A 13,345-nucleotide genomic window follows, 5' to 3' on the forward strand; every position below is an offset into this window, starting at 1 on the left:
GCCAGGGTCTGGTGATGGAGGAGTCCAAGGACCTGCATGTCCTCGGTGGAGTGGGAGGGAGAGTTAAAGTGTTGAGCCACGGGGTGGTTGGGTTGGTTGGTCCGGGCGTCCCAGAGGTGTTCCCTGAAGCGTTCCGCAAGTAGGCAGCGTCTCCCCAATGTAGAGGAGGCCACATCGGGTGCAGCGGATGCAATAGATGATGAGGTGCAGGTGAATTTGTGGCAGATATGGAAGGATCCCTTGGGGCCTTGGAGAGAAGTAAGGGAGGAGGTGTGGGCGCAAGTTTTGCATTTCTTGCGATTGCAGGGGAAGGTGCTGGGAGTGGAGGTTGGGTTGGTGGGGGGTGTGGACCTGACAAGGGAGTCACGAAGGGAGTGGTCTTTGCGGAACGCTGATAGGGGAGGGGAGGGAAATATATCCCTGGTGATGGGGTCTGTTTGGAGGTGGCAGAAATGACGGCGGATGATACGCTGTATACGGAGGTTGGTGGGGTGGTAGGTGAGAACCAGTGGAGTTCTGTCTTGGTGGCGCTTGGAGGGGCGGGGCTCAAGGGTGGAGGAGCAGGAAGTGGAGGAGATGCGGTGGAGGGCATCGTCGATCACGTCTGGGGGGAATCTGCGGTCCTTGAAGTAGGAGGCCAACTGGGCTGTACGGCATTGGAACCGGTCCTCCTGGGAGCAGATGCGGCGGAGACGAAGGAATTGGGAATATGGGATGGAGTTTTTACAGGGGGCAGGGTGGGAGGAGGTGTAGTCCAGGTAGCTGTGGGAGTCAGTCAGTTTATAGTAGATGTCTGTGTTGAGTGGGTCGCCCGAGATAGAAATGGAAAGGTCTAGGAAGGGGAGGGAGGAGTCTGAGACAGTCCAGGTGAATTTGAGGTCGGGATGGAAGGTATTGGTAAAGTTGATGAACTGTTCAACCTCCTCGTGGGAGCACGAGGCAGCGCCGATGCGGTCGTAGATGTAGCGGAGGAAAAGGTGGGGATTGGTGCCAGTATAGTTGCGGAAGATGGACTGTTCCACATATCCTACAAAGAGGCAGGCATAGCTGGGGCCCATGCGGGTGCCCATGGCACTCCTTTAGTTTGGAGGAAGTGGGAGAATTGGAAAGAGAAGTATTTCAGGGTGAGGACCAGTTCAGTCAGTCGAAGGAGGGTGTCAGTGGAAGGGTACTGGTTGGTGCGGCGGGAAAGGAAGAAGCGGAGGGCTTTGAGTCCTTCGTGATGGGGGATGGAGGTGTACAGGGACTGGATGTCCATCATGAAGATAAGGCGTTGGGGACCGGGGAAGCGAAAATCTTGGAGGAGGTGGAGGTCATGGGTGGTGTCCCGAACGTAGGTGGGGAGTTCTTGGATTAAAGGGGACAGAACCGTGTCGAGGTATGTGGAGATGAGTTCGGTGGGGCAGGAGCAGGCTGAGACAATGGGTCGGCCGGGGCAGTCAGGTTTGTGGATGATTGTACATCGATGACTGTATCAGCGCTGCCTCGTGCTCCCACGAGGAGGTTGAACAGTTCATCAACTTTACCAATACCTTCCATCCCGACCTCAAATTCACCTGGACTGTCTCAGACTCCTCCCTCGCCTTCCTAGACCTTTCCATTTCTATCTCGGGCGACCCACTCAACACAGACATCTACTATAAACCGACTGACTCCCACAGCTACCTAGACTACACCTCCTCCCACCCTGCCCCCTGTAAAAACGCCATCCCATATTCCCAATTCCTTCGTCTCCGCCGCATCTGCTCCCAGGAGGACCGGTTCCAATACCGTACAGCCCAGATGGCCTCCTTCTTCAAGGACCGCAGATTCCCCCCAGACGCGATCGACGATGCCCTCCACCGCATCTCCTCCACTTCCCGCTCCTCCGCCCTCGAGCCCCGCCCCTCCAACCGCCACCAAGACAGAACTCCACTGGTTCTCACCTACCACCCCACCAACCTCCGTATACAGCGTATCATCCGCCGTCATTTCCGCCACCTCCAAACGGACCCCACCACCAGGGATATATTTCCCTCCCCTCCCCTATCAGCGTTCCGCAAAGACCACTCCCTTCGTGACTCCCTCGTCAGGTCCACACCCCCCACCAACCCAACCTCCACTCCCGGCACCTTCCCCTGCAACCGCAGGAAATGCAAAACTTGCGTCCACACCTCCTCCCTCACTTCCCTCCAAGGCCCCAAGGGATCCTTCCATATCCGCCACAAATTCACCTGCACCTCCACACACATCTTCAATCATCTTCAAATCTTTCATTAATACCCTACCTTCCATCAGAAGGTGATAGTGGGGAATGTTTGTGATGGTTGTACAATGTTCAGCACTATTCACAATTCCTCAGATACTGAAACAGTCCATGTTCAAATTAAAGAAAATTGCAAAATTTCAGCTGACAGGTTGCAAGTAACATTCACACCACCCAACTGTCAGGCAATGACCAACCCCACCAAGACAGGATCGAAACATTGTCCCTTGACATTCAGCCTCATCACTGAATTCCCCCACTTAGAACCTGGGGTTACCATGAACAGAAATTGAAATTGAACCCATCATATAAATAGTGGCAGCAAGGGCAGGTCAGAGGCGAGTAACTCACCTCCGGACTCCCCAAAGCCTGTCCACCATCTACAAGGAATAAGTAAGACTGTGCTGGAATACTCCCCACTTGCTTGGATCGGTGCAACTCCAACAACACTCAAGAAGCTTGACACCATCCAGGACAAAGCAGCCCACTTGACTGGCACCACATCCACAAACATCCACTCCCTCCACTTCTGACTCATCCAAAGTTCAAAAGCAAAATGCTGCAGATATTGTAAATCTGAAATAAAAACAGAAAATATTGGAAATCCCCAGCAAGTCAGACAGCATTAACCGAAACATTAACTTGGTTACTTCATCCAGAGATTCGGTTAGATTGGATACCCTACAGTGTGGAAACAGGCCCTTTGGCCAAACAAGTCCATACCGACCCTCCGAAGAGTAACCCACCCAGACCCATTCCCCCACCCTATATATACCCCTGACTAATGCACCCAAAGCTGTGGGCAATTTAGCAAGGCCAATTCACCTGGCTTGCACCTCTTTGGACTGTGGGAGGAAACCAGAGCACCCGGAGAAAACCCGCACAGACACGGGGAGAATGTGCAAACTCCACACAGACAGTTTTCTGAGGCAAGGATCGAACCTGGATCTCTGGTGTTGTGAGGTGGCAGTGCTAACCACTGAGCCACCGTGCCACCCTAATGTTGGGCATTGAACAACATTTACTTTTTAATGTTGACTGCTCTAAGAATTACACCAGAAAACAGTTTAACGTCATTGTACAGATTAACAGTATGACCCATTTGTACAGAATAAAAGCTATATTTATTCATATGAGGCCCTGTACTTTATAGGCAGAAGTGATATATCTGTATTTTGTAGCTTTTACACTGAGTATGGAAATCACTTGTTACATGCTCATGATACTTCCCTGACCTGCCTTGTATGAACTTAATCAGTTAACTAAGACATTAACAGTTCCTGTTGAATCTCCATGCCAGGTAGACTCCAAGTAATTGCACTCTACTCACACGCTATAAATTGTCACTTCCTTTCTAAAGTTGCTTTTTTTGTATCTTAGCTTGGTATGTGCAAGGCAAAATATTTGATTTCATGTCTCTATTCAATAATGTTTAAATCCATATGTTGGTGTTACTGTGCATCGACTTCAGTTTCCTCCTGCCTGTATGTTGTAACTCTGAGTAAAAAATGAGGTCTGCAGATGCTGGAGATCACAGCTGAAAATGTGTTGCTGGTCAAAGCACAGCAGGCCAGGCAGCATCTCAGGAATAGAGAATTCGACGTTTCGAGCATAAGAACTCTGAGTCTGCCAACAAGGATTAAAGAAGTAGGAGAAGAAGGCTTGCCTTCCTGAGTGTTCACCATCATTCTCTCAGATCGTGACTTAATTTCGAGCCCTGCTGCACTTTTCCACTGTATCCTAATATGCCATAAGTCCTTTGTGTCCTAAAATCTACCAATTTCAGCACTGAAAAATGCAGAGGACACGTGGTAGAATGTACACCTCCGACAGACAGTGTTAACTCAACATTATTACAATTCTGTTTCTCTCTCCTGAGACATTTCCATTTTTGGTTGATGATTTGTGACTACATAGCTGTAAAAAAAAATCCTTTTCTTTTATCTTTTTATTGAGAGCTTCAGTCTCACAAAAGAGGTTTAAGCTAATCCACATTCAACAATCTACTTTGAAAACTCTGCTCACATTTTGACAGCTGTAACAACAGCTGAGACAACTCAAAATATTTTATAATAATCAACCACAATCTAAATAAAACAACCAACAATATTCTTTAAAAATTCCAATCTTACCATCTCCTGATGTTAACACATTCTTTGAAAGTTCCAAGGCCCAGATTTATATCTTCAGTAAAGCTAATCAGTTTTTTCCTTTGTCAATACCCTATCTATGACCAGGTTGCTTTGAAATCCATCTATTAGTTTGAGATATATTGCTTGCAAACTTAGAGGAATAAGAACATTTCCGAACGCTCCATCAATGACAGAGGTAAGTACATCCGTCAGCTGAATAACCCCAGCTCTCTGGAGTAGAAAGTTTCAATGATTCACAACAGAAGTTACATTAATAAGCATTGCATTAATATTTCAAATGCTTAACTTTTTGGCTGTAGCATGCTATTTGGGGATGCCACACATAAATCTGGTTTTCCTCAATGTATCTATAACTCTCCGTTTCTACTCTAGTCCCTGTTATTACCCAGGAGTTTCCAGCCAGCCTGCAAGGAAATTTACTGCAAAACTATCATTTCTTATCTGGGCGAACCTAGCCCTGGGCTCCTAGTTTCACAGAATTGTTTTGAACTGAATGCCCCGCATTATTATGTCCTCTGCATGATAATATGGTGAAGGAAAATTTTATTTGAATCTCTGCAGACACTTCACAAATATGAGGAGAAAGCATGAGATATACATAACAATAAATCCCTATTTGAATGTGACTCAGCTAACATCATTTTAGATTTTTTTTAGATTAGATTAGATTACTTACAGTATGCAAACAGGCCCTTCGGCCCAACAAGTCCACACCGACCCACCGAAGCGAAACCCACCCATACCCCTACATTTACCCCTTACCTAACACTACGGGCAATTTAGCATGGCCAATTCACCTGACCCGCACATATTTGGACTGTGGGAGGAAACCGGAGCACCCAGAGGAAACCCACACAGACACGGGGAGAACGTGCAAACTCCACACAGTCAGTTGCCTGAGTCGGGAATTGAACCCGGGTCTCAGGCGCTGTGAGGCAGCAGTGCTAACCACTGTGCCACCGTGCCACCCACATTTCGTTTTAACATTATTAATAAGGTTGTGACAACATATTTATTTAACGTTGTTTCACTTGAACATGGTTTGCCATGGATTTCCTGTTCTGCGGTCAGCTGGCTCTAAGACCTTCTTTTAACCACATTTTTGCTCCGACATTCAGTCCTGGGATTTCCAGTTTCTGCTCCTGCTGTCAGCTCCTCTTCTCCTTGCCTCATGGAATCCAGCTCCCATTGCCAAACTCCGTTGTTACTTTTAAACTCTCCCCGTCTCCATTTCTCTCCTGGCTCCTGTTCTGAACTTGTAGTGAAGTTCGAGGCTCTGTCTAGAACATAGAACATAGAAACATAAGCTCAGTACAGGCCCTTTGGCCCTCGATGTTGCGCCGACCCAAGCCCACTTAACCTACACTAGCCCACTATCCTCCATATGCCTATCCAATGCCCGTTTAAATGCCCATAAAGAGGGAGAGTCCACCACTGCTACGGCAGGGCACGACTCGCTGAGTAAAGAATCTACCCCTAACATCTGTCCTATACCTACCTCCCCTTAATTTAAAGCTATGCCCCCTGGTAATATCTGACTCCATACGTGGAAAAAGGTTCTCATAGTCAACCCTATCTAAACCCCTAATCATCTTGTACACCTCTATCAAGTCACCCTAAACCTTCTTTTCTCCAATGGAAACAGCCCCAAGTGCCTCAGCCTTTCCTCATACGATCTTCCTACCATACCAGGCAACATCCTGGTAAATCTCCTATGCACCCATTCCAGTGCCTCCACATCCTTCCTATAGTATGGCAACCAAAACTGCACACAATACTCCAGATGCGGGCGCACCAGAGTCTTATACAACTGAAACATGACCTCAGGACTCCGGAACTCAATTCCTCTACCAATAAAAGCCAGTACGCCATATGCCTTCTTCACAGCACTATTTACCAGGGTGGCAACTTTCAGAGATCTGTGTATATGGACACCAGGATCCCTCTGCTCATCCACACTACCAAGTATTTGACCATTAGCCCAGTACTCCATCTTCTTGTTACTCTTACCAAAGTGAATACTTCACACTTAGCTACATTGAACTCCATTTGCCACCTTTCTGCCCAGCTCTACAGCTTATCTATATCCCACTGTAACCTGCCACATCCTTCCTCACTGTCAATAACTTTCGTATCATCCGCAAACTTGCTCACCCAACCTTCTAGCCCCTCCTCCAGGTGATTTATAAAAATGACAAACAGCAATGGTCCCAAAACAGATCCTTGTGGAACACCATTAGATTTTTTTTTTAGATTACTTACAGTGTGGAAACAGGCCCTTCGGCCCAACAAGTCCACACCGACCCGCCGAAGCGAAACCCACCCATACCCCTACATTTACCCCTTACCTAACACTACGGGCAATTTAGCATGGCCAATTCACCTGACCCGCACATCTTTGGACTGTGGGAGGAAACTGGAGCACCCGGAGGAAACCCACGCAGACACGGGGAGAACGTGCAAACTCCACACAGTCAGTTGCCTGAGTCGGGAATTGAACCCAGGTTTCTGGCGCTGTGAGGCAGCAGTGCTAACCACTGTGCCACCGTGCCGCCCCCAACTGCACTCCAAGATGAACCCCAACTACTACCCTCTGTCTTCTTCCAGCCAGCCAATTCCTAATCCAAACCTCTAACGCACCCTCAATGCCATACCTCCGTATTTTTTGCAGTAGCCTACCATGGGGAACCTTATCAAACACCACATCTACAGCTTTACCCTCATCCGCCTCCTTAGTCACCTTCTCAAAGAATTCAATAAGGTTTGTGAGGAATGATCTGCCCTTCACAAAACCATGCTGACTATCTTTGATCACATTATTCCTATGCAGATGTTCATAAATCCTATCCCTTACAATTCTCTCTAAGACTTTGCCTACAACAGAGGTAAGACTCACCGGCCTATAGTTACTAGGGTTATCCCTACTCCCCTTCTGGAACAAGGGAACCACATTTGCTATCCTCCAGTCTTCTGGCACTATTCCTGTAGACAACAAGGACATAAAAATCAAGGCCAATGGCTCTGCAATCTCCTCCCTTGCTTCCCAGAGAATCCTAGGATAAATGCCATCAGGCTCAGGGGACTTATCTATTTTCACCCTTTCCAGAATTTCCAACACCTCTTCCCTACATATCTCAAAGCCATCCATTCTAATTAATTGTGACTCAATATTCACCTCGGCAACAATGTCCTGTTCCTGAGTGAATACTGACGAAAAGTATTCATTCAGTGTCTCTCCAATCTCTTCAGCCTCCACACGCAACTTCCCACTACTATCCTTGTCTGGACCTATTCCTACCCTAGTCATTCTTTTATTCCTGATGGCTATTATAGTGGACTATAATCATCAGTGCAGGTAATTCTGCCATCACTGATTAGCTTGGGCCATTAAACGGAGCTTTCTCAATTAAAATGTCATCAGCTGAGTATAATTTTAATATGCTACATTTATATTGTATTTCCGGGGCTCCTGTGGTATAATGATAATGTCCCTATCTCTGAGCCAGGAGACCTGGGTTCAAGTTAAAAATTTACTAGATAATATTAGGAACAAGGGAATTTACACACAAGTAATGATTAGAGAAATTGTTGGAGCAGAGAAGATTAAGAGGTGACCTTATTGAGGTGTTGAAAATTATGAACAATTTGACAGGGTAAAGAAGGATATTCTGTTTCCACTCATTGCTTTGTCAGTAACTAGGGATCACAATTTTAAGATTGTCAGCAAAAGAGCCCAGAGTGAGATGATGAGAAATGTCTTTACTCAGAGAGTTGTTAGGATTTGGAATGAACTGCCTGGGAGAGTGGGGAAGGTGAGTTCCATAGGAGGTTTCAAAAGAGAATTGGCTGTATCTTTGAAAGTGATGTATTTTGAAGGCGACAGAGCTAGGACTGGAGAGTGGGTCTACCTGGGTAACTCTTTCAGGCGCTGACATAGACATGATGGATCTAATGGGCTCCTTTGGTATTGTAAAATTCTGAGTCCCACCTCTTCCAGATGTGTGTAATAAAATCTCTGAACGGGTTGATTTGAAAATATCTTCATATTGTATTTTGGGGGCTCTAGTGATCCATTGGTAGTGTCCTTATCGCTGAACCAGGAGGCTTGATTCAAGTTCCACTTGCTCCAGAGGTATGATCATATCTCTGAAAGTATTGATTATAAAATACCTTTATACTGTATTTCTTAATGTATTTAATTATAACATTTATTTATGAACAGAGGCATCTGTTCCAATGTGATGATATTCTAATGTTGTTATCTGCTAATAAAGTTCCTGATGTACCTAACTCTACAACGTTCTTTTTATATTCAATGATTTATTTTGTTCTGTAAGTTTTTTCAGCTAGGGATACTCAGTACTGCACAAGTATGGTACAGAATCTTAACATGTACATTGTTTACTCTGAGCAAGCAATACCCAAAGGAACCTAACTCCAATTTTTCCACTGATTTCTATAGGAACGTATGGTTTGTTTAATGCTGATTTACTTAAAGTTCTGAATTTCAGGGGCACAATCGCACCTGTAAGTGAGAATTTACTGTATGTCAAAGAGAATGTTTTGAGAGCAATTTGACTGTTCGTTTGGTTCTGATGATAAGCCATATTGAACTTGAAAACTAACTCAGTTTCTCTCTCCACAGATACTGCCAGACCTGCTGAGCTTCCCCAGCATTCTCTGGGTTTGTTTCAGATTTCCAGCATCGGCAGTGTTTTGCTTTTGTTTTAATGTACCTGATGTCATTTCCTGAACTGCCATGCAGCATTTTTCTTTAGTCTGGTTTTCCTGTTTTTTCAGCTGCTCATCATTTTCAATTTCTTCCTCCCCTTTCTGAAGAGGCTATCCTCTTGCTGCTTCCACAGGCACCGATTATTTTTCCCAGTGTTAATCTGATGAGTTAGACAATGGCAATAATTGCTATCCTATACTGTTCCTGTGAAGGATAAGAGTGTGGGTGAATGTGAAGATTCCTGTACAATCTTGTCTACCTCTAATATTCCTCCCTCTCTCTGAATATGTCTTTGTCTTGCTGTCTCTGTCTCTGGATTACTGTTTTGTATTCTGTCTGGCTTCATGTTTCTCTGTCTCTTATTCTCGTTTTCCTTGTCACTCTTTCTTGCATTCCCTCCCACTAAATTTTTGTCACTCTCTCCCTCTCAGTCTCATGCTCTGTTTCTTCCTATCTGTTGATCTTCTCCCTTGTTGGTTCATCTTGTTCCCTCTTTATCTTATGGAGTCATTGAATCAAAGAGATGTACAGTATGGAAACAGACTCTTCGGTCCAACCCATCCATGCCTACCACATATCCTAACCCGATCTAGCCCCACCTGCCAGCACCTGGCCCATATCCCTCCAAACCCTTCCTATTCATATACCCATCCAGATGCCTTTTAAATGTTGCAATCGTACTAGCCTCCACCACTTCCTCTGGCAGCTCATTCCATACACATACCACCCTCTGAGTGAAAATGTTGCCCCTTCAGTCCTTTTTATATCTCTCCCCTCTCACCCTAAACCTATGCCCTCTAGTTCTGGACTCCCCCACCCCAGGGAAAAGACCTTGTCTATTTACCCTATCCATGCCCCTCATGATTTTATAAACCTCTGTAAAGTCACCCCTCAGACTCTGACGCTCCAGGGAAAATAGCCCCAGCCTGTTCAGCCTCTCCCTATAGCTCAAATCCTCCAACCCTGGCAACATCCTTGTAAATCTTTTCTAAACCCTTTCAAATTTCACAACATCCTTCCAATAGGAAGGAGACCAGAATTGCACACAGTATTCCAAAAATGGCTGAACTAATGACCTGTACAGCTGCAACATGACCCCCTAACTCCTATATTCAATGCTCTGACTATTAAAGGAAAGCATACCAAACGCCTTTTTCATTATCTTGTCTACCTGCGACTCCACTTTCAAGGAACTATGAACCTGCACTCCAAGGTCTCTTTGTCCAGCAACACTCTCTAGGACCTTACCATGAAGTGTACAAGTCCTGCTCTGATTTGCCTTTCCAAAATGTAGCAGCTCACATTTATCTAAATTTAACTCCATCTGCCACTCCTCAGCCCATTGGCCCATCTAATCAAGATCCCTGATTCTTTGCTGTCCACTACACCTCCAATTTTGGTGTCATCTGCAAACTTACTAACTATACCTCTTATGTTCACATTCAAATCATTTATATAAATGATGAAAAGCAGTGGACCCAGCACTGATCCTTGTGGTACTCCACTGGTCATAGGCCTCCAGGCTGAAAAACAACCCTCCACCACCACTCTCTGTCTTCTACCTTTGAGCCAGTTCTGTATCCAAATGGCAAGTTCTCCCTGTATTCTGTGAGATCTAACCTTGCTAACCAGTCTCCCATGGGGAGCCTTATCGAACGCCTTACTGAAATTCATACAAATCACATCTACTGCTCTGCCCTCATCAATCCTCTTTGTTACTTCTTCAAAAAACTCAATCAAGTTCACAAGACATAATTTCCTGCGCACAAAGCCATGCTGACTATCCCTAATCAGTCCTTGCCTTTCCAAATACATGCATATCCTGTCCCTCAGGATTCCCTCCAACGACTTGCCCACCACCGAGGTCAGGCTCACTGGTCTATAGTTCCCTGGCTTGTCCTTACCACCCTTCCTAAACAGAGGCACTATGTTCTTGCTTCCTTTTGTTCTCTTCCTCTCTCATTCTTTCTCAGTTGAGCTGTCTCTTGTTCTGTCTGTCTTTCTTGCTCATCCTTTCCCACTCCCACTTTCACTTTCATTCCCACTTGCCGTTTATTTTACTTTCTCTTTCATTTTCTCCCACTTTCACTCTGATTCTCATTTTCCCTTTCTTCCACTCTTACTCTTTCTCCCACCATCTGTACATTTTACTCATATCCACCGTCAATACCAGAAGCATGCTACAGTGTTGATAGATCCATTAAGGTTTCCCAGTGTAGTCACCACTTTCTTCAGCACAGATGGGGTTTCAAGGCTCAGTATTTCGGCTACTGGGGGGAGGCCATAACAAGAGAATGCTATATTAAAATTGCAGGTTGGCCATTCCGAAATGATAAACATTTCTTCACACAGGTGATAGTAGAAACCTGCATCACTCTGCCCACAAAAAGCTATCGGTACTAGGAGACACTGAAATTTACAAGATCAAAATCAGCTTTATTCTGCAAAGGTATTGAGGAATATGTGACAAAGGCAGGTAAATGGAGTTAAGGTGCAAATCAGATCTAATCTTACAGAATGACACAACAGATTGAGGGGCTGAATGGCCTGCGGTTTTTTATATGGGTGAAAATTCCCCGGAGTAAGTAATTTTTCTGCTCTAAGCATTTACAATTTTTCAACAACCCTTTATCCTTATTTATTAGTCTGTTCCAGCAGCATCTGAGGAGAGAAATCAGAGTTAAGGTTTCGGGTTGAATGACCCATCAGGTGCTGCCAGACCTGCTGAACTTTTCCAGCAATTTCTGTTTATAATTTACAACATCGGTAGATCTTTTAGTTTGTATTGGACTGTTTGTTTAACAAGACCAGGTAAACTGAAGAACAAGAATAACCAAGCTACCCCCAGAAACGCTGCTCATAAAAAACGGTGAAGTAAAAGAGGAAGTTTTGTGAACCTATCACTCACCGACATCTTGTCTTCCATTCTGCTCAGGATGAAATGGTGGCATCTGAGAAAATCAGGAAACAATTGACTGATGAGCTGCAGAAAGTTAAACGGGTGAGGATTTACATTCCTAGTCTACACTGACATTGCGAATAGGCTGTTTGTTAGCTAGCCTCTATTGGGCCAGTATTTTGCCCCATCGTGGGTTAGATGCTGTGTCAATGACTGGGGCTTTCTGGTTCTACACTCACTAATCCATTCGTGTTTCTCAGCCTGTGTACTTCAAGCTATTTTTTATTGCAGTATATTCTGGAGGGATCATGGTTCTGTCACTGAAGTGATGTTAATTTGAGGGAAGAGCTTGGAACCTTAGAAAAATGTGGTCCATCATGTCTGTTCTGGCTGTTTCAAGGGCATATTCAATTCGATCCACTTCCCTGCTCCATCACCTGAACATTTCACCTTTTCAAAGTATATATGTGATATTCTACTGAGTGGGAGCTTAAACAAGTTGATTTTTTCCTGCTTGTACTGTTACCCGGGTCCTATGGCATTCAAAGACACTTTGGCAAAACTCCTGAAATTGATGCAGTGCTGCATTGTCAGTGGAATTGCAGCCTGTGAGGATCATACTGTTCAGTATTATTAGGAGAGGCTATGGCCTAGAGGTGTTACCACTATACTTTACACCCAGAATACCATGATAGATGGTGGAAATTGGAAATAAGGGTCTAATGATGATCATGAAATGTTGTCATTTGTTGGAAAAACCCACCTGGTTCACTAATATCCTTTGGGGAAGGAAGTTGGCATCTTTACCTGGTCTGGCCTACATGTAACTCCAGACCCACAGCAACGTGGTTGAATCTTAACTGCCCTCTTGGTAAACAGAGATGGGCCATAAATGCTGACCCAGCCAGTGGCATGTGAATGAATAAAGAAAACCAATAAGTTTGATACAGACAGTCATACTTCTGGATTTTCTTGTGGGAGAGACGGTTAAGTGTTGCAAATATAATGGAATAAGAGGTCTTACTAGGTGCAGGATATGGATAAACACGATTTCTCAGGGTGCTTCAGTGGGCAAGAGAGAATTTGGTCCCATTGTTGAAATTACTGCAATTTCTATCAGGACAGTATTGGAAAGCCATCCTGCCAAATCATCCCAGGCACTTTGAAGGAACACTGACAGAGAATGTTTTTGAGATGCTTGTTGCTAAGCCATGTTAGTAATACCACAGCTTTCTCAGTTATTCATGGCAGATATCTGCTGTGCACTGCTCCAGTGTAAGAACAGAGACCTCCTGTTTGTTTTGTATCATGTAACT

The 13,345-nt window shown here is 44.9% G+C and overlaps 1 protein-coding gene across 2 annotated transcripts in view; it reads left to right on the forward strand.

The window, feature by feature from the left end:
- stxbp4 (syntaxin binding protein 4) overlaps nucleotides 1–13,345 on the forward strand; it is a 271,436-nt gene that overhangs the window by 177,104 nt on the left and 80,987 nt on the right. For both annotated transcript variants that reach the window (XM_060844429.1, XM_060844430.1), the window contains one exon: nucleotides 12,066–12,131. In XM_060844429.1, coding sequence (XP_060700412.1) covers nucleotides 12,066–12,131 — 66 coding nt within the window. The remainder of the gene's footprint in view (nucleotides 1–12,065; nucleotides 12,132–13,345) is intronic.

Source organism: Hemiscyllium ocellatum, chromosome 25, assembly GCF_020745735.1.
Source record: "Hemiscyllium ocellatum isolate sHemOce1 chromosome 25, sHemOce1.pat.X.cur, whole genome shotgun sequence".
Classification (NCBI taxonomy): Eukaryota; Metazoa; Chordata; class Chondrichthyes; order Orectolobiformes; family Hemiscylliidae; genus Hemiscyllium; species Hemiscyllium ocellatum.